The sequence below is a fragment of the Ptychodera flava genome, assembly GCF_041260155.1.
Source record: "Ptychodera flava strain L36383 chromosome 23 unlocalized genomic scaffold, AS_Pfla_20210202 Scaffold_23__1_contigs__length_28996876_pilon, whole genome shotgun sequence".
Taxonomy (NCBI): domain Eukaryota; kingdom Metazoa; phylum Hemichordata; class Enteropneusta; family Ptychoderidae; genus Ptychodera; species Ptychodera flava.
The window spans coordinates 4,080,421-4,106,576 of NW_027248277.1; the positions used below are offsets into that span (position 1 = coordinate 4,080,421).

Below are 26,156 nucleotides of genomic sequence, written 5' to 3' on the forward strand. Positions count from 1 at the left end.
GATGTCTTCTGTTGAACAATATTACTTGAGCAAGAGTTATTCTACTTAAAGTTTCAGCAGTGATTTTCCTGTCGCCATATGTCTTTCTTGATGCTTTTTTCTGTGTCTGATAGGTACTTATTGAATGCCATGCAATCTTAAGTATTGGGTATCAACTTCGGCTTACTCCATCCAACTTCTCTTCTTTGTCGCAGAGCAGAAGACGTAACTCTGACCCTCCAATCACTATCTTTCAACTTTAAGAATTCATCAACTTCTTGAGCTTTTTCTCGGGACTCTTCCATGATGTAGTGATTTTGGACAACCACTGCAAGGTCACCAAGGGCGAGTCCAACTCGTAGTGCATTTGAGTATGTCTCATGAGTCTGTGTTTTTTCACAGTAACCTGACATGACCCTCACACTTTTTACAACTGTGTCAAATGACTTGGCTCTGACAAGGTCTGCAGCATATACCATGCGTGGATCTTTTGCCCTAGCGTGTTTCAGCACTTTGGCAAGAGTTCTCATCTTTTCTCGGCACCGGGCATCTTTGTTAACGAATTGCTCCTGTCCAGCTCATTTTGTCCCACCCTCAGAATATTTACATCATTTTTGGCTATGAGTGTAATTTCATCCTGTTTCATCTTGCTGATGACTTCAGCAAGTTTGATAGATGTTTGATGTTTCATTGGCAACAGCATTCTTGCTCTCTTTGAAAGCTCCACATGTCTGGCAGATGGATTTCTTACTGTGCAGTGTTTGTTGCAGTGAACTCTCAGTGTCTTTTTACTAAAATAGCCATAACAATCAGGGCATGGATAAAACTGTTCGATACCCTTCTTCTCGTCAAACTGTGGTCTCTGTCTAACAATCAGATCTGCAGCTTCTCCTCTGAAGACTTTCTTATTATGGTCATGATTCCCTTTATTTTTTATTCTGGCCCACATTCTGTTTTTCAACTTTTTTCTCTGTCCGGTACCGCCATGGCTTGAGCGACCAATCTTTCTGTGCTATGGCGCCTTCTCAGATGCCTGACCAGTTTTGCCTGCTTTTTTGAGCAGTACAGACAGTAAGAATATTTGTCCCATTTTCTTTTCCCGGTAGGTGGGTTTGAACTTCTTACTACATATGGTTTACTGTGACAACTCTTTGTTGTCTGCTCCACTGTGGTCTCTGTCTCAAAACTGCACTCTTTAACTCCATCACTGCAGGCTTCATCACTAGCTGGGATGTAGTCAGGATCATGAGATTTGTCATCTGACGAAAATTCCACATCATTGGTGGGTTTAGATCCAGGGAAATGTTTCTCTTTTATCTTCAAAACATTGACATCCATCTTTGACTGAAAGTTCTCGGTGATCTGTGTTTCAAAACTGCACTGTCTGACTTCATCACTGCATGCTCCATCACTGGATGGAATATAGTCAGGATCATGAGTTGTGTCATCTGACGAAAATTCAACATCATGGGTGGGATTAGATTCAACGAAGAGTTTCTCTTTTATCTTCAAAACACTGGCATCCATTTTTGAATTAAAGTCATCATCAAGGGATGTCACGTCACTTGAAGGTATGTTATGTTCTGACAAATTACAAATATCATCTGGCAACACAGTCTCCATTTGGAACTCACACTGGGGATTACCTCTCACCAGTGTAATCTGAAAAACATTTGAAAGATACAATTTTAGTGATTTTATGATCAGAGCATTCATATTGCTTATACTGAACAGATGATACATAAACAATATGTGAAGTTGAATGAACTATTCACTGTCAGTATTTATGGAGTCATTTTCAACCTCTATAAATGTATCTAATGTTATTTCTCATTATTTTACTTTTGAGGTCTGAGAGCGACCTATGCCACAGTTTTACTGGTACAAATAATTTGTGTGCTCCCACTGATTCCTAAGGCCTGATGTAAAATTCTTGAAAATAAAACAAAAACCTCCCAATAGTGGCAATGGCTGTTCAGAATGTGGATGTTTTAAAGTGTATGTCCCGCATAAATTCAAAGTTAATTTTGCTTAAAATGAGCCATGCTATATGATTTTGCCACCCCTACTTTATCAAATAAATGCATCACCCTAATGAAACGACGCGGTTAAATATTATTAAAATGCAATATGTTGTGCGACTTTGAAGTTAGCTGCCATTCGGGTCGTTTCGGAATTCGCGGGCATTGCCACCGGAAATGACATAACTAATAGAATGTACGAGTGAGTGTGTTCACCTCGGCCATAGCGAATGCTTACCGCTGTGGCTTCAACATGGTGAGAATACGGATAGTTTTCAATCGGATTCGAACCCACAACATACGGCATCAGTCGCCTAGCTGAGAGGCCTGAGACAGAACCAGTCGGCTAAATCTCCACTCCCATTAAAGAGTGGTTCAATAGCCGGCTAAGTTGTTACATTTTTCTGACTGAGAACTTTCAACACATTGTAGAGTTCATGAAGCACTCACGCACGCATGCTCACTATCATACATCGCACATACACACTTTATCGAAGCGAAGAAACGAATTTCATCGCTTTAACTGGGCGAACGATAACCTCTGGGACAATTCTGTCCACCAGCAGTGTTACCGACCCAGGATAGAAAATACGGATAGTTTTCAATCTATCAATCTGAGAAGTTACGCCTTTGGTGGCTGAAGTAACTGCAGCCATTGTCAGTTTATTGCATTTTAGGATGATGTATTAGCCGCATTTGACAAAATTACAAGAAAGGGTCAGAAAAGAGGCATTCAGACAAGCGTTTTCTGCGGTGCACATTTTCGAGTGCCGTGACTTAGAATAAACACGGTTGGAAGCCAGATGTACGGTAAGATAGACATTAATTCCTGGAGTTACTACATCGATTATGTAATTGCAATGCCGTACCAGTACGACCACTGTCACCAGAAAGCTTCGCGTGTATCATCATCAACTGTGGACAAGTGCGAGAACAGCAGCAAGACTGCGACAGGTTGCCCAAAACATGTCAAGGATGCGGGGGGCCGCGGAGAAGTATGGCCGTGTTTACATCCCCAAGACTGATCGCCGATTCAGATGCTTTACGAAAGTGACTGTAAATAAATAAATAAATGAATACAAGTACTAGATCCCATGCATGTGTGACTCTATAATTAGTAACGTTAGGAGATATCTAATTTTATCTTCCTAAAAAGTTTACGTAGTGATTGACTGACTCTTTGCGAGACTGAACGATAGGTTGTGTATAATACAGCACGGTGCTGCCAGTAACAGTGACACAACGTGTAGCAAAGAAGTTTATACTGTTGACGAAGCAGTCGCGTTGTCGTCATCTGTTCCCTTCTGCTCGACTGTCTCCCCTAAAATATTTTAGCTTCTTTGAGAATTTCGCAGTCATGAAACAATGAACACTGTGCTTTATATCGCTGACACTTAATCAAGAAAAAAAACTGCGGAAGCGTAGCTGATCACTCCGTCCATAGACCCTAAAAACGGATGCTCCGTCACAGAAATGGCCGGCTGAGCCGCCCGGCCTCGGGTGCCAGTGTGCCCGATATTTACATCATGTCAATTTTAATGTATCTCTTCCCGAGAATTGGCTAGACATGTCTTTACGGTCACATATTTTTAAAAGTGCCAATGTTCATGTGAGGTTTTATAACGCCAAACTGAAGATTTTGCGGCGAGAATACTACCTTTGGTGTTTATGCTAACGTGACCCTCAGCCTGTTCCACTTCCAGCTGTTGAATGATAGGAAAGATGTGTGTTATGAACGGTGGACAATTTTCAACTTGATCTCTACTACATTTATCTACAAGCGTCATGGTGTAATTCAAATTTTTATATACAGATTTTGAACGAGGCACTTTGTGTTGAGAAGTAATAATAAGGTGGGATGGCAACTCCAGACTTATATTTATATTTTGTTAGCTTGCGGTTGTGTGTACGGTAGTGCACTGGTGTGTTTGACTGTGGTCACGGTGGGCTTGTCACTGACGCGACGGTCAACAAGAGTTCCGCTCTTGTTCTCGTTTAAGTTAAGGTTCCGACTGTTAAAATTGCAGGCCCGTAAATTCTGAACAGCTTTGTCATATCTTCTGTGACGATGATATTCTCAGTTGCACTGAATTCACTCATGAAATTATCACTATCTCCATAGTCAATGCACGAAGTCACCATCACCCATTCTATTAGTGACGTCACAGCTACTTACGCCAAAACGGGGCGAGCTCGGCAATTTCCGGAAAATGTCGCCATGATGGAAATCGAAAAGTGCAACTTTTCCCGTGTTTTCGTCGAAATAACATAATACAACCGTCTAAAAACCGCTCAAAAAGCTTCAGTTTGTGTGTAAATGTTTGTTTTATTAATACCAATTTCATTGACAACCAGAACTATAGTATATGCCCCAAGTCAAACGAAAAACTCTCAAAATGTGGCAGGACTCACCCTTTAAATATTGGCATTTCAACTTATGTCAGCTTTTCACAATACTGACATGGAGGGGCAAAAGACAAACATGTAATGTTAATGTGTTTGAAAGCCTAATCACTTTACTTTTTAATCTCTATTGATACTTGGAAAGAACATACACATGTAAACTAATACTACTGTCCATGAATTTCCAATGTGACACAAAATCGTATTTGTTTGTTTCAAGTTCTTGACAACGAGTAAGTCGAGACAAATCGGTGAAGTTCTTAAATTTTTCCGTGTTGGAAAGTCACAATGTTTGGCTCTTTATGTTTTGACCAAAGGGAATTGAAACACAATGTATAATGTTTCAGCATCCGAAAGACAAATTCAGTTATTTATGAAGTTACTGACCACAATTTGTAATGCAAGTAAAGAAAAATAGCTGAAACTATAATGATACAATATGGTGATTGCACATTACACAACTGCATATTTTACATTTTCCTCTCTTATCTTCAATGTAAATATTATGAGCAGCTAATGTGCATTCCTTCTCCTACAATGAAATATTATGCTGAATGTATTTTTATACAGGGGTCAAAACAACTGGTGGATTTGTATATCACTAGGCAGCATTACCGTATGTGACTAACACTGAACTTCTGGAAGCAGTATCTACATGAACTTGGAAGTTATAAAGCTTTTCTTTGAGAGTTGGAGAGTCATATAGGGTGTGTCTGTCCTTATAGGTTTAACACAATACTGTACGTAACACAATGGTCAATGTCTTTACTGCTACTCACAGTGTATCATACATAGCAGATTACTAATTGCACTTTCCAGCAGACAGTGTAAATGACCCACATTTGATACACGCATTTATTACTAGCACTCTTAATAGCAAAACTAAACAACAAGAACAATGAGAAAAAATTTCAACAACACTGAACAAAATAAAAAAATATAATCAGTAAATAGTTGAAGAAGGCAAGAAAGATAGGCCAGACCAACAACATCAGTAGGAAAAAACCAAGCGGCAGGAATACAGCTGCCACTGGAAAGCAGTGGAAAAAATGTAAGAAAAATAATAGTGAGCTAACCAAGGGTTGCTAAAAAATCCAAAGTAATGAACAATAAGGAAAGGTACACTTATCTACATGTATCTACATAGTGAGCTCAACAGGAGGTAACAACCTAAGCTACAACCAAGTGGGGATGTGATGAGAGGCTGTTTCCCCTACTCCGCAAAGAAAAAAACAGGTACAGTAGTGATGAGATTCATAAGGGTGTCGTCGAGGTTAAAGTGGAATATGCAAATTCATTTTCTGTGGTCAAGGGACAAGTGGGACAAATCTCTTAAATACAAGTTCAAGCAGGTAAGTAATTATTGGTGACAGAAATTTATTTGATTTGTTAAGATTCCAACTAAGTACCTGCTGCACCAATTCAAGAAGCAAAGATGCCAGTACAAACATGTATTTTCTGACCTACAATATCATGAATACTAACTTATAAAATGACATCTACAAACCTTCTCTGGCATTACCACATGTAAATGTTGATATCGTTTCTGGATCAGGTTATAGTGAAAAAGTGCATGAACGAAATGCATGCAGTGTGAAAAATACATCATTGATATTTCCTTTGAATATTTTTCATATTAACTAATGAGCTATTTTGCAGATTTGAGTATAAAATACCTCCACAAATTGTACTGTCATCAAATTTCACACTTTGGTAACCATCAGACTGTTCTGAAAATGTGAAAAAAAGCATCTGCAGACACAAGATCCTGTATTTGTCAATGTTAAACACCTAATGCACAATTAAATAAGTCACTAAAAATTTAAACATGGGCATTCCAAAAATAATGAGAGAGCCAAAGATCACTCCAAAAAGCGAACACCTGTCTGCTTGCATGTCCAATGACAGGTAGTCTACACAAAGAAAAGTCATTTTGATTTTTCTCATCATGCTCACCTAAAATGCATTTGTCTGATCTTTGCAAGAAAATACAAGCGACCTAGCGGCCGATATAGCTCCGCTGTGTTTATGTAGAGAATAACTATTTTTGATACATGTTGATGAAGAAGGTGGATAGCTCAATGCAGTGGCCAGAAAAAAGTGGCTAAAATAGCTGCAAAAATACACAATTGAAGATTTCATCATACTTTGAATATATCACATCAGATCATCCCTAAGAACATGTCAACCAAAGCTATCTGATGAGTAGTTTTTTGAGAGTAAAATTTTTTGACCAAAAATGGCAACAATTGCCCCCAAAAACAAAATTGCAGATTTCATCATAATTTCAAAAGATTAAATTTGGTTCATCTATAGAAACCTGTATACCATATTTCAAAGCTGTTAGACCAGTACTTTTTGAGAAACACATTTTTTGACCAAAAATGGAAAAAATTGCCCCAAAAATTCAAAATTGCAGATACCATCATTATTTCAATAAATACTTTTAAGTTCATCTATAGAAACCTGTGTACCAAATTTTAAAGCTATCAGATGAGTATATTTGGAAATACACATTTTTTGACCAAAAATGGCAAAAATTGCCCCAAAATTACAAAATTGCAGATTTCATCATAATTTCAATAAATATCATTAAGGTGATCTGTAGGAACCTGTATACCAAATTGCAATGCTATCAGATGACAAGGTTTGGAAATACACATTTTTTGACCAAAAATGGCAAAAATTGCCCCAAAATTATGAAATTACAGATTTCATCTGAGATTCAATATATATTACTTAGTTCATCTGTAGAAACCTGTATACCAAATTTCAAAACTATCAGACCAGTACTTTTGAGGAATACATTTTTTGACTAAAAATGGCAAAATTGCCTTAAAAATGCAAATTTGCATATTTCTCCACAATTTGAACAAATCTGAAAAAGTTCATCCCTAGGGACAAATGTACCAAATATCAAAGCTATCTGACTGGTAGTTTTGAAGAAGAAGATATTTTAAAGATCTTTTTACCAAAAATGACAAAAATTGCCTAAAAAATACAAATATGCAAATTCAACCACGATTTGAACAAATCTGACTGAAGTCACCCTAAATCAACTGCATATCAAATTTCAAAGCAATCGGACAAGTGGTTTCAGAGAAGAAGATTTTTTTACCAAAAACACCAAAAAATGCCCCAAAAATACAAATATGCAAATTTCACCACAATTTGAAGAAACTTAAGTGAGGTCACCCCAAGTGAACTGCAAACAAAATTTCAAAGCAATCGGACTTGCGGTTTTAGAAGAGAAGGCAATTGTTGACGGACGACGACGGACGATGACGACGGACGACGACGGACGATGTTGGACAACGATGGAAAATCAACCTATTTGATAAGCTCTGCGTCGCTGACAGCGGAGCTAAAAAAAGATGAATTAAACAAGAATAAAACAAGCAAGAAATAATTTAGGAAAAATTATAACAAAAATAAAATAACCACAAGTCCTTGCATCAAACTTAAAGGTACATCTTGGTGTCATCGTCATCATATTTACTCAGAGAGGCAACGCTGTGCTTTGTTCTTGCTCAAACTATGACAGATATAATTTGGGGAACTTTACAAAACAAAACAGCCAGAACTTTATTTGAAAAAATTGCATTTCTTTCTTCTCTAAGCCTATGCAGCAGTTCAGTTTTGTGCATCTACCATATCAACAGCATTCTGATTGTATAGAGAAGCAGTTCTAGAATTCTGTGAATTTACCATATCATGATATTTAAAAGCATGATTATTTGATTTAATTTATTGAAGGCTGCCTTCATAACTACTACTTTAAATCATACTTATTACTTCGCCTAATTTCATGATGGCACAATATCGTGCATTTCAAGAATGACAAACAATTTAATTTTTGCAGCATTCGGACAATGCATGACAGTTTTAGTTTATAATCTAGACACTTTGGAAATCTCTCACAAAGGACATATCTGTTGGTGCTGTGTATACATACTGCACGTTTGAAACATGTTAGTCCACGATCTGATTCTCTGACTTAGTTTTTTGATAAGTCCTTTTATAAAAGGTGCACATAGTTTTTTATTCTGAGGGGCAGTTTTACAAAATAATTTTTTTTTTAGTTTTTTAGCAGGGAAGTTTTATGAAAAGTGCACTTTAAGTTTTCTGAGGGGTAGTTTTATAAAAGGGACCAGTGTGCCCTCTAAGCCTATGGGGCGCGCCATGACTCATGAATATTCTCTGTGACGCAGGAATATTTTCAGTTGAATACAAAAATATACATTGTGACTTAAGAAAATTTCAAAGTTTTCAGAAATCTCTTTCGTTAGAGGGCACACAGAAAGGGACCTAAGGCCATAGAGCCCCACTGCGTTATGTAGAGAAAAACTATTTGTGACAAGTGTTGACAAAGAAGGTGGAAATCTTTGATAGCTCATTTCAGGATAGCCTGACAAAAAATGGTTAAAATAGCTGCAAAAATACACAATTTAAGATTTAATCATAATTTGGATATATCACATTAATATCATCTCTGAGGACATATCAACCAATGCTATCAGATGAGGAGGTTTTTGAGCAACAAATTTTTTTACCAAAAATATCAAAAATTGCCCCAAAAATATAAAATTGTAGATTTGATCATAATTTCAATAAATCACATTTAGTTTATCTGTAGAAACCTGCATACCAAATATCAAAGCTATCAAACTAAAACTTTTTGAGAAACAAATTTTTTGACCAAAAGTGGCCTTAAAAATACAAATTTATATATTTCTGCACAACTTGCACAAATCTTAAAAAGATCTTCCTTAGGGACCTATGTACCAAATATCAAAGCTATCTGACCTGTAGTTTTGAAGAAGATTTTTAAAGATTTTTTGACCAAAAATGACAAAAATTGTCTTCAAAATACAAATATGCAAATTTCACCGCGATTTGAACAAAACTCACTAAAGTTACTCTAAGTAAACTGCATATCAAATTTCAAAGCAATCAGACATGCAGTTTCAAAGAACACTATTTTTTACCAAAAACGGTAAAAGATGCCCGAAAAATACAAATATGCACATTTCACCATGATTTGAATAAACTTGAGTGAAGTCACCCCAAGTGAACTGCATATCAAATTTCAAGCAATCAGACAAGTGGTTTCAGAAGAGAAGGCAATTGTTTACGGATGGATGGACAACAATGACAGAAAATTAGTCTATTTGATAAGTTCCTCATCACTGACAACAGAGCTAGAAAATACAGAGGAGTAGAGAAGAACCTGAACAACACAGAAAATAACCCTTATTCAATCACTGTGTGCCTTAGATCGTTCAATGACAGTGATTGGTTACAGAGGTGTCTGGTTTATAAAGTTCTTTTACGGAGCAACGTGTATTAAATGAAGATACCCTTTATTATTTACACAATTACCATCATCATCACCATCATTGTCATAAAAGAAATTCCTGTACCGATGGTTTTCATTTTTAAACATTTGTTATGATTAATACATGAAATGACTGTCATGATATTCAGGAACTTGAAGTGCAAAGAATGTAAGCTGTTTACTTTCACATCTTAATATGATATCATTGCATGATATTTCTTTACTGAAAATGTACATTACAATGTTGTGACATACATTTTAAAATTTTTAAGGCAAAATGTTGGTCCAGGAGTAAAATTGCCTTTAATGCCACCACAGTAACTTTGAGAGATTTTCAATATTTCATGTCACACTATCCTATAGAATCATGGAGAGTCACCAACCTCAGTGCACAATGTGACTGTTTCAATTCCTTGTGCTAAAAGAATTTGTCAAAATGAATTTCTGCATACACATAAATTCAATACATTGACAAATGAAGTGCAATGTACTAGTATTTGATATAATACATATGGGAAGAATTTTATCCCCATCAACGACATTCAGTACAATCTGGCTTGGTTTCTGTTGACCAGCTTGGGCGAAGAACATGGTCACAAATACAGCTACTGTTGCTTTAAAGGTCTGGTGAAATGCCCATGTTGCAAAATCACAGAAATACAGTTAATGGTCTGTAAAACAGTTACATTCATTTCTTTTTTCGTTTAGCGCGCGTGATTATGAAATATGGCAAAAGAAAAATGCAATGTGGGCGTGTCCCCCAGCCTCTCCAGTCGACTTTTTTCGACTTTCCGAAGTTTGCCCGACGCCGTATCTCAATAACGGGAAGTAAAGTATTTCACACCTCCGTAAGCTCCCCACGGGGGGTAACTTCTATAGTCAGGTGGCTTAACAAAAATATCGTTACACGGATGACAAAAGTGCCAAATTTGGTACAGAGGTTCGCATATATGTGTAGATCAAAATTAGCTATTGCTCCAAAAATTTGGGCCAGCGGAAAGGCTCGATGACGTCATAAATTCAAAATGGCCGCCGTTATATTGCTTAAAAATGATAAAATACGGCTAATTCAGGCAGTTTTCAATATTTTTTTGAATAAACTGACAGAAACATCCCAAATTACAAATACAGCATAATATTGATGCAATCAATTATTTTTATGACGTCATGAATCTAAAATGGCCGACCAAATTCAAAATATCCCCCATAATATCATGTAATAATGTTCAAATACTCTTAATTAAGTCTGTGTCCAGCATTTTAGTGCCTGAGCTGAAATTAACACCTCAAATTACGGACAACACCTATAATTGATGAAAATTAATTATTGTGATGACGTCATAAAACCAAAATGGCAACTGAAAATTACAAAATGGCCTATTATGACGTTCACTTTGCTTAGTACAATGACCCATTTATGTGACAAAATGATAGTTCAAAGGTAATGTACAATTTGTCTTGATGATCCATGAACTCAAAATAAATGATAAATGTACCAAAACTCAGCCAATAACCTCAACACAAGTTACAAAACTATTATGAAATTATTGATTATTTAACAATGGCCTCTGTCTGAAAAACTGAATCAATGTAAAGGAAATGAGGGCAACTTTACGCATCGGTTCTACCTCTGAAAGTGTTACGACGTAGTGAGTAGATCAATCATAGTAGTGTGATTTCATGATAACAAAAAATATGGCGAGAAACCGGTGAATAAATCATTCCTTGACCTTGGTCATGTGACCTTGGTCCCCGAAAAAAAAGGTTTTATGTTTGTGATTTGGGTCTTTTGCTTCCTGTGTTTGAGAAGCCTTTTTCGTTTGTTGAATTTTCTGTTATTTATATCTCGATGTGTGGTGACAGACACATAATTTTGTACTACAGTATTTCTCTTTTCGGAGGATATGCTGCCCTAAAAAGACCGTTTCGTCAGAGTTATATGAACAAATAGGCAATACTTTTTTGCCTTTTGAAGTTAGTTTACCTTGCTTTTTTTGCAGCTTTCGTGAATTTTATGAAAAGCGTCTTTGCCTTTCGTGTTTGCCATCGTTTTGCTGTTTGGAACCAAATACATAAAAAAACGCCAGGAAGAACATAAACAGAAATTCGAAGATTAAACAAAAACAAGAACTCAGAAAGATTCTCAGATTCATAAAAAATCTTGCAAATCAAACCTTACCAAATGTTGAAATCAAAGCATTAAACAAAGGCTTGAAATTATTTCAATTCCAAAGTGCCTATACAGAAAAATTGTCCTATCAGATATCAACAAATTTATTCGCATCATAAGATTGTGCAATATCATGAGAAACGAACGATCAATCAATCAATCAGACATCTGTTCTAAGATAAGTCCAATGTCGACACTACTAACAGCGGAAAACCAAAAATTGTAAAACTGTCTCGAAGCAACTTAGATCGATAGAGGAAATTCCATTTGCAACCCACATCAGAAAGAACATAACTCTAATAGAAAAGACTGCTCTGAACAATCTGACTGAAAACAAACAAATCGCAATAAAACCTATCAATAAAGGACGAGGCATAGCAATTGTGAATACGACAAATGACATTAAAGAAAATTAGGCAACACTTGGCGACATTACCTATACGTTGGATATTGTATATGAAATCATTTATCTGCGACACGAAGATCCTTGACGAGGTGATTTACAGTTTCCTCATTCCCATAAGTAAAATAATTTGTACACGTACCACGATAGTATTTCCTGCCAAACATACACAGAACCCAAGCAGAAGGAACAATCATCATCCAAAGTCTCAATAGAAATGGCTGCTCGAGCCCAATAAACCAAATCTCGAAATTTCTAGACTTTGTCATAAAACCAATCACGCAAAGACGTCTTACATATGTCAGGGACACAGAAGCTTCATTAACTAGTTAGAATCAATAAAATACAAGCAAACTCTATTCTGGTAACACTAGACGTTGTATCGATGTAGAAAAAACATGCCAAAATGCAGCCATAAATGCAGTGATCATAGCGTTGGACTCTGAAACAGTACCAGCCAACTGATACGATACAGAAACCCGCTAACAATGTACATGAAAGCCTTACTGTCGATTATTCTGAAACGCAACATATTTTAATTCAACAGAAAAAATTACAAACATATCTATGGATGCAGCATGGGCTCACCAGAAATATCTGATATCACATATCATGAAACGGAGAAAGTTATATTAAATCCCAATCCGGTCAAATAATCGTATGGAAACGTTTAAAAGCCGACATTTCCATGATTTACTCAGGAACAGAACATAAACCTATAACATTCAGAACATTTGTCGAGGAGTGCAACACCATGTACCCTACGTTCAACTTGGGAATTCATAATTGAAATTCTATCGACAAAATCTCATACCCTTACCTTGTGGTCTTCAAATGCCAGAGACGCAATTGAGAGAGATTGCTCGACTGCAAAACCCACACCAAACCATCTGACGATATCTCCCGCCAATCTTCAAATGATTTACTCAGATATTTCGTACATACAGCAACAATATGGACTTCATAAAAAAAGGTCAATTTCTCAACGCAAAAACTTCAACAACGAGATTAGAAAAAGAAAGACATACCTTGTATCGAAAAGAAGTTAATGTAACGAAAAGTAAGCCATCCTTCAACAACAAAAATAAGAGTAATGATGCAACAAAAAACTTGTCAGCACAACCTCATCAAACCAGCCTATCAAACAATGTGATAAGAAACTGGAAATAATGAAGGGCGATTAAATGCTGGCCATGGTTTTCCAGAAACCTGTAATAACGTATAAAAGGAAGAAAAACATACAGGATATCCTCCTTTAAGCAAAATTCAAACACAAGGAGAGTACAAATGAACGGTCTGAGCAACAATTCACGCAACAATCAGACCACAACATAATGATCTTAGCATCTCTACTTGATGGCTACCATCAAACTAAGCATGTTGGAATACAAGACCATTCAAGTGACTGAAGAAGGGACCCCACTTTGGCCCGAAACGCCGCTAGGAGGAATCAACATCATAAAACCTTTTCTCTGAGACCAAGGTCACATTACGAGGGTCAAAACACTATCGATTCACTGGTTTCTCACCATTTTCCCTTATCACGAAACCACATTGATCTACTCACTATACCGTATCATAAACAAGGTTGAACCAGTGTGTGAAGTTGCCTTCATTTCCTTTATATCGATTCGATTTTTCAAACACAGATCATTGTTTAATAATAAATATAATGTCATAAGAGTATGATACTTGCGTTGAACTTATCGGCTAAGTTTTGATACTTTTATCTTTTATTTTGAGTTTATGGAATATTAATACAAATTGTACATTACCATGAAACTATCATTTTGTCACGTAAATGGGCTATTGTACCAAGCATAGTTAACTTCATAATAGGCCATTTTGTAATTTTCGGTTGCCATTTTGGTTTATGACGTCATCACAATAATTAATTTGCATCAATTATATGTTTTGTCTGTAATTTGTGGTGTTAATTTCAGTTCAGGCGATAAAATGCTGAAACAGGCTTAATTAACAGTGCTTTAACATTTTAGACAATGTCACGGCGGACATTTGAATTTGGTCGGCCATTTTAGATTATGACGTCATCATAATAATTGATTTGTGTCAATTTAATGTGTTATAATGCTTGTGTCAGTTTATTTAAAAAAATATTGAAAATTGGCCGAATAAACTGTATTTTACCATTTTAAGCAATATAATGGCGGCCATTTTGAATTTATGACGTCATCGAGCCTTTCTGGTGGCCCGAATTTTTGGAGCAATAGCTAATTTTGATCTACACACATATGTGAACCTCTGTAGCAAATTTGGCACTTTTGTCATCCGTGTAACGATCTTGCTGTTTTTTGTTGCTAAGCCACCTGACTACTAGGGTTTCCGCTTACATGGTCAGGACAGTGTCCTCCTTCACTATGGAAAGACGTTGTTCTTTTGGTGGCTGTGACAGCGGCAAGAACATGAACGGCTCAACTGTAAACTTTTTCAAGTTCCTGTCAAGTGTTGAGTGTTTGAACCATAATGTGCTTGTCTCGGCTGGTTCGTAAGATCGGCCACGGTCCCTTGGCTGAGCCTGCCTCGCTACTCGCTACACAGAAGCATGGAGGTAGTAGGAGGTTGGGACCGCAATGCAAGTCAACTGCATGAACACCAACAATGAACGTTGTGACTGCCATTAAAATGCACAAGTCTACAACACGGAACGTCGGGACCGCAATGCAAATCGACAGTAAAAAACGTAAATGGGACCGTGATTAAAATGCACTACAACTACAACACGGAACGTTGGCCGGGACACAATGCAAATCAGCTGCATGAACAGCACACTGAACGTTGAGACTACCATTAAAACGAACAACAACACGGAACGTAAAGATCGCGATACAAATCATGGAGGTAGAGTCCTCCATGATACAAATCGACAGCAACACGGAACGCGTCGTTGGGACGGCAATTAAATTGAAGAACAACGGGGAATACCGGACCACGAGGACCGCGATGCAAATCGACCACAACATGGAATGTTTAAGACCGTGATTAAAATGCACAACACAGAACATCTAGACCGCAATGTAAATCAACTACCGGGTATAACACCGAACCTTGTTGCCTCGATTAAAATGCGTATGTCTGCTATGTATAGCAAAAGTTTAAATTCTCGCGAGCGAGCGTTCCTATGCCCGCTGTACACTGGGTAAAATGACGTCAAATTTATCGCAGGGGCTCGATAGTGTGTGTCTTAGTTTCAATTCTCGCGAGAGCCATTTATGCATGCTGTACACTAGACTAAATGACGTCAAATCTCTCGCGAGACTTGGCTCGATTGCAAATACGTACGACGGAAAGAACGCAATAATACGGAAGTAGACACAGTTTTTGCGAATCGCCAAGAGAGAAGCGCAGATTAAACAAAAGACTAAAAAACCCACGTTTTTCCTTTATTTTACCATATTTTTAAAACAAAAATCAGTTTCGCCACTGTGGCGAATTAGGATCGATTTTTTTTTGCCACTTGGGATTTCGATTCGGATTGGCGAACGTGGCGAACTGGCAGCGCAAACACTGGCTCAGCCTGTTTTGTTAGCGGATACCGGGCAGAGATAAGGCGGTGTTGGACCGCTATTCGATGTAAATGAACACACCTGTGACGTCACAGACGGCCAACCTTGACTCCCGCTGAGGGCGTGACCTGAGTGTCGCAAAATGACCCCATGAAAGCCGCGCATAGAAATATCAAAACAATCAACACTTGCGCGTACTTTTAGGATGCAATTCTGTTGCGAGTGTAATAGTATTGACCTCCTGGAAGATATTCAGTCACACGAACGGGACCATTTCACCAGACCTTTAAATACAGCATAACCATTAGCTATTAAGTATCATAAAAAGGTTATTACTCACACTTGACGAGCTTTCTCTTGTCATGCTTTCACCAACGTATTCTGGATCTGTTACAGTAAAGCTCTGTCCACAGCTCTGTCTTGAAGTTGATAAATGCACATTTTCACCAACACATTCTGGATTTGATGCTGCACTGCTGTGTCCTCCAGTTGATACAGATCCTCTTTTACTGGTACATGGCATATTTTCACAAACATCTGGAGCTGATGCTGTATGACTCGACATCTGTCTTACAGCTGACACATTTCCCCTGATATTGGCACATGCAAACTGTAGAGCTGGTAATACTGCGTCATGGTGCTGGCGTGTTCTTTCTGAAAATTAATTATCATGCATGGTATCATGTACCGGTATGTCACAATCAACAAACCTTAGGGACTAATCAGTTTCTTTGGCTTGGGCGGGTCGTGTGTTTGTCATTGGATTCTTTTTTGTGGATATCAAAAAGTGACTCCCCAAACTCCCATTCAAAAAAACATGGTGACCCCCATGCCAACTTTGAAAACTGGGTGATCCCCCAGGAGCTAAATGTACATATATATATATACCAGTATATATATATATGCACACACACACACAAACACACACAAAAGACACTCTTGCCACACTTGTATATGGTGAGTGTCCAGCAATGCTTTCGTTGTGTCATCAGTGTGCAGCAAAGCCAAAGCCAGGCACAGTCCATACTTGAGTGTGATGAGAATGTTCGGCTTTGCTTTGGTTGAACTGAAGCCAGATGCTCTTGGCATACTAATATGGCTAGAATGAAAGATTCCTGGCAATTGGTAAATTTCTGCCAAGAGACAAATAGACAATGTGTTTGAACTGAAGTAAAATACAAAGTAGTTATTTTCAGAATATTGAATTGAATATACGTATTGGCAGGCTCTTGAAGTTGCTTTACCCGTGCGGCACTGAAATTATCGCGTTTATAATTCGATGTTTTTTTTTACTTAGACACGTTCATAGATTGCGTCGGAGGTCATGACCTTTATCCAACCAAAAGAGATGAACCACGTACACTCAGCAGGCTCAGTAATAACTGGCAACAATTTCAAGAAAGTGATTTGCAGACAAATATGTGCTTGAAGACTTTGGTAGTGTGTGAATATCACTATGAATTTTGTGTCATATGCCACAAGTAAAGTTGAATATCAGCCACATCGCATTCGTAAAATTATTTAGAAATTCAAAATGAAAGAGAGCCCGGCTGGCAACCGGTGGCAAAATCGAACGCTGAACTTGTCACATTTTGGTTAATTCTGTCTGGTTTTGATTGCAGCATGGCATTATCAGTTTCTTGTTTCATTTTTTCTATGCCTGCAATTTGGCGACAGCGGATATCACACACGAGAAATTTTCACAGTAATTTTAATACGCTTACAAAGAGATATTCATGTCTTGCACCAGAGTAGAGTGTGCCCGCGATCCTTAAAATAACATTTGTATAATACCCATATTCAAATGTCAAAAATTACTACATGTCTGAGGAGTGTCCCTGCAGCTGAATTAGTGCATGGTTTTGGAATGTCACAGATATATTGCAAGTTTTTTCCTGAATGTCCCAGTATTACTGTATGTTTTTGGAATGTCCCAGGATTTATGTTTTTGGAATGCCCCAATCTTGATGCCTGTTTTTGGAATGTCCCCGACTTGCTGGATATGTTTTTAAACATGCCGGAATTGCGGCCTCTGTTTGAAACTCTCCAGAAATATAGCGAATTTCAGCCGAATTGATAACCAAGTAGACAGACACATTGCACAAATCAATACAGTCTTCAGTCAAATGGAATTCAAAAGAAATCAAAGCCAAAAAGTTTGAGTATCATGATTAACCTACTACCAGACTAAATCATTAAAAACACTGGGACTTACCCTAGAGTCATTTGTATTTAATGACTATTCCTTCCACTATTAATTGACACTTCAAATATTAATCATAATCAAATTGATTTTTTTTATCGCTTGATTTCAAAGCTTTCTGAGGAATTTCAGAACAATTAATGATTTAATCTTGACTATGTCTGTACCAAACTGGTGGTCTTTCTGGCGAATTCATTTTGACTGTGATTCAAACGTGTATACCGGTAGTTCATGTTTTCAATATATAACGAAACGGTAAAATGAATAGTCAGAAATATTTTTCGAAAATACACGACATTTTCATACTAGTCAGAAACACAATGTAAAGTGTAATCATATCTGTAACGGTTGTTGCCACATGTATAGTTGAATAAAATATATAAATTCAAAATAAAAAGCCTTGCTTGCGGTTGCAAAGTCGAAAGCTGCACTCATAAAATGCCGCACTCGTTTACATTTGGGTCAATTCTGACCGCTTTTGCTTGGTACTATGGCCTTATCACTTTGTTTACTCTTTATGAGTCACATATTGATACATTGTATCATTTTGTGGTCTTACTTTCTACTCTTGGCCACTAGATGTAGACATTTAGCAACTCCCTGGGATTTAAAAGTGTGTAAGTTGACGCACCACTGCAAAAACACAGATTCGAACACATGCCAAATTTTAGGACCGCCTTCAAACTGCGCCATAACCTCTAATGACCCCTTGAGAGCTGTTTAAGCCCATAAATATCTTGGGACTGGGATTTTGGTCACAGAACCTAAAAGTGTCCCACAACTGTGACTGTGTATTCGGTCAAATGTCCCAAAATTACAACAAAGGATAGTGCATACATACAGATATAGAGACACCACCGACCTGCCATTAAAGCCCTTTTTGGTATGTATACATATACCAAATGTGAGCTAAAAACCAAGATTATGTGAATTTGAAATCCCAAGAGCTGGGTGTGACAAAGCTCTCTTGAAATATAACAACACGGTACAACATTAATGTTTATTGAGCATGATGATAAATTTATTAAAACACAAGTAATTTTTGAACAACTTTCACAATGTCATAGAATACAATATAACTCAAATATTGTGTTCTTCAAGTTCAAATGAAATAACCATGTATAAAGCAATTCACAAAGAGTGCTGAAGAAAGAAGTGTCTGCCAGGTTGGTTTTACATTTACATATCATTCTTATCATTGAAAGCCACTTAATATAAATGAAATGTACATGTTGGGATAGCATTGGTTTTGGAATGTTCTTCATACTGGGTGTTCATTTGAAATACCTTAATTATCAATCAGTTACAATAAAGACTGCTTTATTTCTACATTTGTGAACATTGGTTATGGAGGAAGAAAACTTATTGAAACTCCATGATTTGTGCTAGTGTGTTGTAATTTTTGGCGCAGTTCTGCTCAACCCTTTGAGTGCTGTATTTTTTTTTCCACCAAAATTTCAGTGCAACATTTTACCAATTTTTATTGACTTTTCTGTAATTTTCTTGATAATTTTGGACCAAAGGAACACAACATTTCATTGGCTACAGTTTTTAGCAAAATTTTGGCAAAAATCTGACAAAAATTGACTTAGGTATATTTTATAAAGGTGACAGAAATTGACTTTGGCGCTCAAAGGGTTAATTGTAATTGAAATGTTTTGGAATAAATGCAATCAGCTCACTTGTTACACTGCAGTTAAAACTATAGTCCTGCATGCCAGACCTCAATCCTGCATCTGCGCTGGATCAGAGATTAGGCGCACTACAAATGTACTTTATTATTATCATTATCAGCACACAAAATGTGCCATGAGTGGCGCAGCCACCAGCTATGAGTAACCTCAGGTTAAGAGGTCTGGCAAGAACCAACTGCTCAGGAATGTGATGACGTGAAAAGTGGGCTGTCTTTCCTATGCTAATAAGTATAACTTTGGACCACTGCCCACAGAGGACTACTATGCATTTTCACTGTATGTACCCACCATGTTTCGCATATCCATGCCATAAAAAAACCACCTGTTTCGCAAAGCCATGCAAAAAAAAACATACGAGTAAAAATCTACAGCAAGCATTTATAGCGAGGCCATTCATCACTAGCTCATCAGCAGCCAAATGGGCCAAAAGGCTGAGCTAGGTTGGAAAGGAGCAAAAACATGTATAAGTAAATTCCGTAGAGGATGTCAACGATCAATAGTTGCAAGTATGAAATGCAGTGGAGCAATCTGTTCAACAACAGATTTGCCACTCCTGACGGTTCCCTTCAGGTTCAAGGTCTGCCATGAAAATTTGAACTTTGCTACCTGACACAAAGTCAAGTGTCTTTCCAGAGAGAGTCATAAGCATTATAACAGGGCTTCTTTCTGGCTTCATGCCTTGCAAGTGCATCTTTGGTTTTAAAACTTCGCCCGCACAAGACACAGGAAAAATCTCGTACATTGCTATGCTTGTGAATCTGGTGTTTCGTCAAGTCTCCCTTTCTGTAAGTTTGGTAGTCACAGGATGAACACTGAAACTCTTTGTTGCCAGAATGTGTTTTTAAATGGGCAGTGTATCTATGTTTCAGTCCAAAAGTTTTTCCACAGGTGCAGTATACTTCCTTGTATGGCATCCTTGTTTGTGTTGTTTCAAAGACAACTTAGAGCGGAAGCTCTTGGGGCATTCATTGCATGCATGGTTCTCTGTAGAATGGGAAGCCTCGTGCCACTTCATTCCTTTGTAAGTTTTTGGCTCAAAACCACAAACCTTGCATTTCTTTATGCCCTTCCAGCTGTGTGTACAACTATGCTCTTTGAGGAGTCTTCTTTCAGAGAATCCCTTCCCGCAGAAGCAGTTGAAAGGAAATTTTCCAGTATGTTTCCGTGTATGCTTCCTGAGGCCAGTGTTTGATTGGTAGACCTTTCCACATACCGTGCAGCTGTATTTAGACACTTTCTTGTCATCCCCCTCAACTCTTTCTGCCAAAATTTTGATTTCACTTGTTCCAGCAACCGCCACATCTGAACAATCTCTGGTCTTTGCTCTGTCTGTGTGTCCTTCTGCAGAGTTCACTGGGCTCCTGACAGCATCACTCTCAATTTCAGCAAATAGTTTTGTAGCATCTGATATGACATGGAAAACAAAAAAAAACAAAAGTAGTCGAATTATACAACTGACAACAATCTTCTGAAATCAAGGTTATGTACATGTCGTGCTGCATCAAGCATCGCATAGGGCTGGAAATTTAAGTGGAAAAAATTAAAATTACCAACAATTAACACACTGTGCCCATTATCATCATGTTTGTTACACTGTAAAACATTGACAGAATATAATAGTGGGACATGACCCCAAGTTTATCAAATCAAAAGTGCTCAATGATTGCTCAATGATTATTTATAAGTCAGGGATAGAAACACTTGTTGAAAATATAAAATGCGAGTTCTCATGGATTCGTCATCTCTAAATATAATGAATTGTATAGAAAGTCAATGTATACTGTGTAATTGGGAGTATCTGCTTGGTCCTTTTTAACTAATTCCTTTTAACTTTTAAAGAGTCCTGTTTCGTGGTTTTATCTTTTTTTCACACTGCATTATCTACTATAGTCTGGATGCTTAGTTTGTTGTCTGTAATTTGCAATTATTCTTACTTGTCTCTGTTTTTTTTAATTATGATTTTATACCATAGTAAGATATGTATTTTTATATGGGATGTATTGATTCCTGAATTCAATAAATAATGACAAAAATAAAAATATGCATTTGTATACATGAGAACTTAGTAGAAGAGGGATGAGTTTTACTGGGACTTGATATGAAATTACTCTCTCTACGGCTTCACATTTCATCCATATAATTATTCAAAGAGTAGCTTTAAAGCATTAAAGTACACAGCAATATCCTCTGCATTGTACCTTCATTGTTACGAATGTAATGTATGGGAGTTGCCATGAAAAGTCAATATGAAGTCAATATAATTCATACGAAAAAAGAAATAAGGTTACCAAAGACCTATCTCTGCCCATATTGGAATGTATTGTAAACAAGTAAGTATGAATGACATACATGTAGGGATATGTCCTTTCATCAAGTTTGCAAGAAACTTGTCCAGGCATGTCTGAGTGGTGGCTCTTGACAAGATGAAAATCAGAACGCCAAATGAGAACCAAAACGTTCATTACAGAAGAGTCTTGTTATAATTAGCAATTATAGCTGACTTTCTTGAATTTTAAATCTTTGAATGAACAACATGTGGAGGAAGTATCATCAGATTTAATACCGTTATTATTCAGGAAATAGATCGCTAAATACAAACATTTTTCCCAGTGTGGAGGTCCAGAATTGGTCTAAACCATTTTGGTGAAAATGTTAAAGGGACAAAGTCGGCCATTTTTCGTGAATTTTGTTTGATAAGAGATACTACTTATTTTATTTGATATGTTGAAAGATACTGAATGACTGGGTAACCATGCATATATTCGATCCCAGTTGTAGACACGATACATGAAACCATCATGAAAATGAATTGATGGTCATGACCATTAATTTATTTTCACCATGGTTTCATTTAATTCTGGCTAGGTAAGCCTCGCTTGCTGGAAAGACTGTTGAGGGCGCATGACAATATGGTTGAGGATAGAGCTGCGTAGCGGACGAGACGCTGTAAGAGAGTCTACCTTGTACCAAGTTTGAAAGGAATTGTCTGATATACCGGTACCTGTGTTGACGTAGGGACTGATGGACACATGGATGGACAGAGCCACGTCCATGTACAGTATAAGTCTCCTGGGCCTAAATTAATTGCAGAACCTTTCCTGGTACACTCTCTAGCATGTTCTACACAGTATGGACTACTTTATACAATGTTCTACACAAAATACCATAGATGTAGCAAAAAATTCTTACCTTTGATAGCACCTGGCTTGTTAGCGTCGCAAACGGTAGAATTTTCATCAAAATACTTGGTCTTTGGTCAAAACATCCAGATAATCCTGCGTTGGCATCATTTTTAGCGTAGCGACTACTTAGACCCAGGGTGTTAATTACTGCACCCACTGCAATGGCATCCTTACCAGGTGGGACAGTAGATTGAGTTTCAGAACTACAAATACAACACAGCATGTTGCCAGCCAGCCTACCTAGCCATCCCAGGTGGTTTAGCAAATTACATTTTAGAATTACAAATACAGCACTGCCTAGTGTTAGCCAACTTACCTAGCCATCCCAGGTGGTTTAGCAAATTACATTTTAGAATTACAAATACAGCACTGCCTAGTGTTAGCCAACTTACCTAGCCATCCCAGGTGGTTTAGCAAATTACATTTTAGAATTACAAATACAGCACTGCCTAGTGTTAGCCAACTTACCTAGCCATCCCAGGTGGTTTAGCAAATTGCATTTTAGAATTACAAATACAGCACTGCCTAGTGTCAGCCAACTTACCTAGCCATCCTAGGTGGTACAGTGCAGGGTTCGCTTGCGCTAACGATAGCCACAGTCGCAAATTGCAAATAAATGTCGGATGTGGCGAAAAAAAATTGCTACGCCTTCGCCACACGTGTTTGGAAAACCTAAGTAATTTTTAATTTTTAATCTTTGATACTTTATGGACAATGCTTTACATAGTGAGGCAATCACTGTAATTTTATCCAGATCACCAGATTACAGTATATACAGCAGTTTGTAAATCATGTAAAAAATAAAAAAGAGGAACAATTGTGGCCAAGGATTAGACTTTGATTTTTCCAAGAACTCTCTTTGTTGTTTGTGTCATAATAAAAGTTAAAAATAAACAGAAGTTTATTTGTCCCTGTCTATAAAGAGAGGGGTCAATTTATTCACCAGCATTCATGAAATATAGATCTGAACAGAGTTAAGACCAATTTTTGTTTAATACCGGTACATATTTTTTAATTGAAGTAGATAAAACTTTCACAATGGACCTGGAGTTTTACTGTGCTCCTTGTCATTATTATCTGCAGAGAAATTGGCAGAAAATGTGCTCAGTGGTTTATCTGTCGAGGAATTAAAGTGTATGTACAACAGCCCTGGCCAAACATGTGGATAATAAAGTACGGTACAAACGTTATTGAAAATAGGGTTTGTGAACTTTGTATGTGAAATTGAATTGTTGGATGTGGCTAATAAAAATTGCTTGTGGCTAAAAAATATTTGATCATTTTAGCCACACTAACAGATTGTGGCTACAATCAGTGTTTGATCTAGAGTGCGCCATTGCGCATTTTGCGCAAAAAAATCAGCTATGGCGCTATTTTCACAGACCATGGCGCCATTTCGGGCGCAATAATTCAAGGCCGGTACCTGGACATTTGTTTCCGCCAGGCCGCTATGTGTTTTCCGCCCATGCTAGCTACGACAACACGAGGATATACCGTAACGTGGTATATATTCAATCACGACATTTTTGCGACAATAACGTAAGTTGGCATGACGGCTTTGACGGGACGTGTGCAGAAGGCCATGCGTCTTGCTACTATGCCGTGACTTCGACTGTATGTGTATCTTGATAGCCCTGCGTACGATGCTGTGCATGCTGTGTGTTCCGCTACAGCTAATCGCCCCGCTCACCACTGAGCGGGGCGATTAGCTGTAGCGGAACACACAGCATCGTACGCAGGGCTAGTATCTTGAGTGATCTTCTGATAAAACCTTTGGATTGTCCCCTCACCCGCGCCCGACGATGAGGAGGTACAACGATGGAAGAGTCAGAAACTGACACGCAGACCAATACTGCCGGTACGCAACACAACCGCACTCCGCAGGTGAATAAATTTTTGGAATTTTACCGTTGACCTCGATATGTAACTATGCAAGTCTGTAGTACGTTATGATCAAATAGCAAGCAATTCTTATATGGTATAACTATTTTACACGATGGAGTTCGAGTGGCCGGGACTGGTATTCAGTGCATTATGGACGCTAATTTCTGACATTTCTCGGGTTGATCAAAATATCCGAGTGGCACAGAATAGGTATGTTTGTAAACTAGCTGCGAGTTTCCGAGGACAAGTCACTTGATTATTTATTCGTTTGGCAGTGACTCGCATACCAGCGTGGTAGCCACGTGGGGTTTCCAGTCGTACAAAAACAGTTTCATATTTCCGTCATCAAACAAATAGAGAAGAGCGTGAGTGTGTTTTTTGTCTCATTTTAATTTTTCTCTAGTATATGCAAATCTAGTATTTTCCAGTTTTGATAATTTATTTTTTTCAACTTTTTACTGTGAACCCCAAATTTTATTATGGTCTTTTACTCTAAACTTGAAATTTTGGAGAAATATAAAATAAAGGAAACACTCTCAAATCTAAGTTTACTATTTCTCTTGATACCGAAATCTAGTATTTAACATTTTTATAGTTTATTATTTAAATTTATTTACCCCCTCTTTTTATTTTATTCCTTTACTCCTTACTTAAATTAATTCAGAAATGGTACGTGTTAGAGTAAAATCTTTATTAAAATCAGATTTGGCATTTCAGTGTTTACAGCTCAATCAAAAAATAAATCATATTTTCTTCTTTCAGGTGAAGTGGCTGTCATAATGGTACTGGTTGTACTATGGACATGATGAATGGTAGCTGATGATACATGTCTGCAATAAAACATATGCATAATCATCAGTATTGAGTTGAGAAATGGTCAACATTTGGAAAAAAAACCTGAATAAAAGTGTGTTATTAAATGTTGACTCACCTGTACGCCTGTCTTTTTGTAGAGATCCTTCTTGTGGGTGAACTTCCAGTCACTGCAGTAACTTCATATTATTTGATTAAAGGGACAGTAGCTGTCACTTTTAATAGGCTGCTTTCAGTGTTTTTATTCTGAGTATCAAATGGTTTTTGTAATTCTTAAAAATTCAAGTTTGTCAACAAAGTCTGTATATCCACTCTGTTTCTACCAATATTTATAGTTGTGTTATTGTTGACAATCGAATCTAAATTAGATTGTGAGCAAAAAGGTTTACTTTAAAACTAAAACGTGTATAACTAAAACGTAGTTGACAAACTGATTGCTAGTGAAATAACTTGTAGCTCAATAGAAAACTGCCGTTGTTGAATGACACATAGAAATAAAATATCAATAATTACAGCTACTGCACCTTTTTCTCAATTCCTTC

At 37.4% G+C, this 26,156-nt stretch overlaps 1 protein-coding gene across 1 annotated transcript in view; it reads right to left on the reverse strand.

Annotated features, from left to right (window-relative positions):
- Positions 1-542: 542 nt before the first annotated feature.
- Positions 543-26,156, reverse strand: part of LOC139123981 (uncharacterized) — a 29,852-nt gene continuing 4,238 nt past the window's right edge. Inside the window, exons 2-3 of the mRNA XM_070690120.1 lie at positions 16,179-16,492; positions 543-1,641 (exon numbers count right to left, since the gene is read on the reverse strand). Of these exons, the coding sequence (XP_070546221.1) occupies positions 937-1,641; positions 16,179-16,492 (1,019 nt within the window). The 3' untranslated portion in view covers positions 543-936. The remainder of the gene's footprint in view (positions 1,642-16,178; positions 16,493-26,156) is intronic.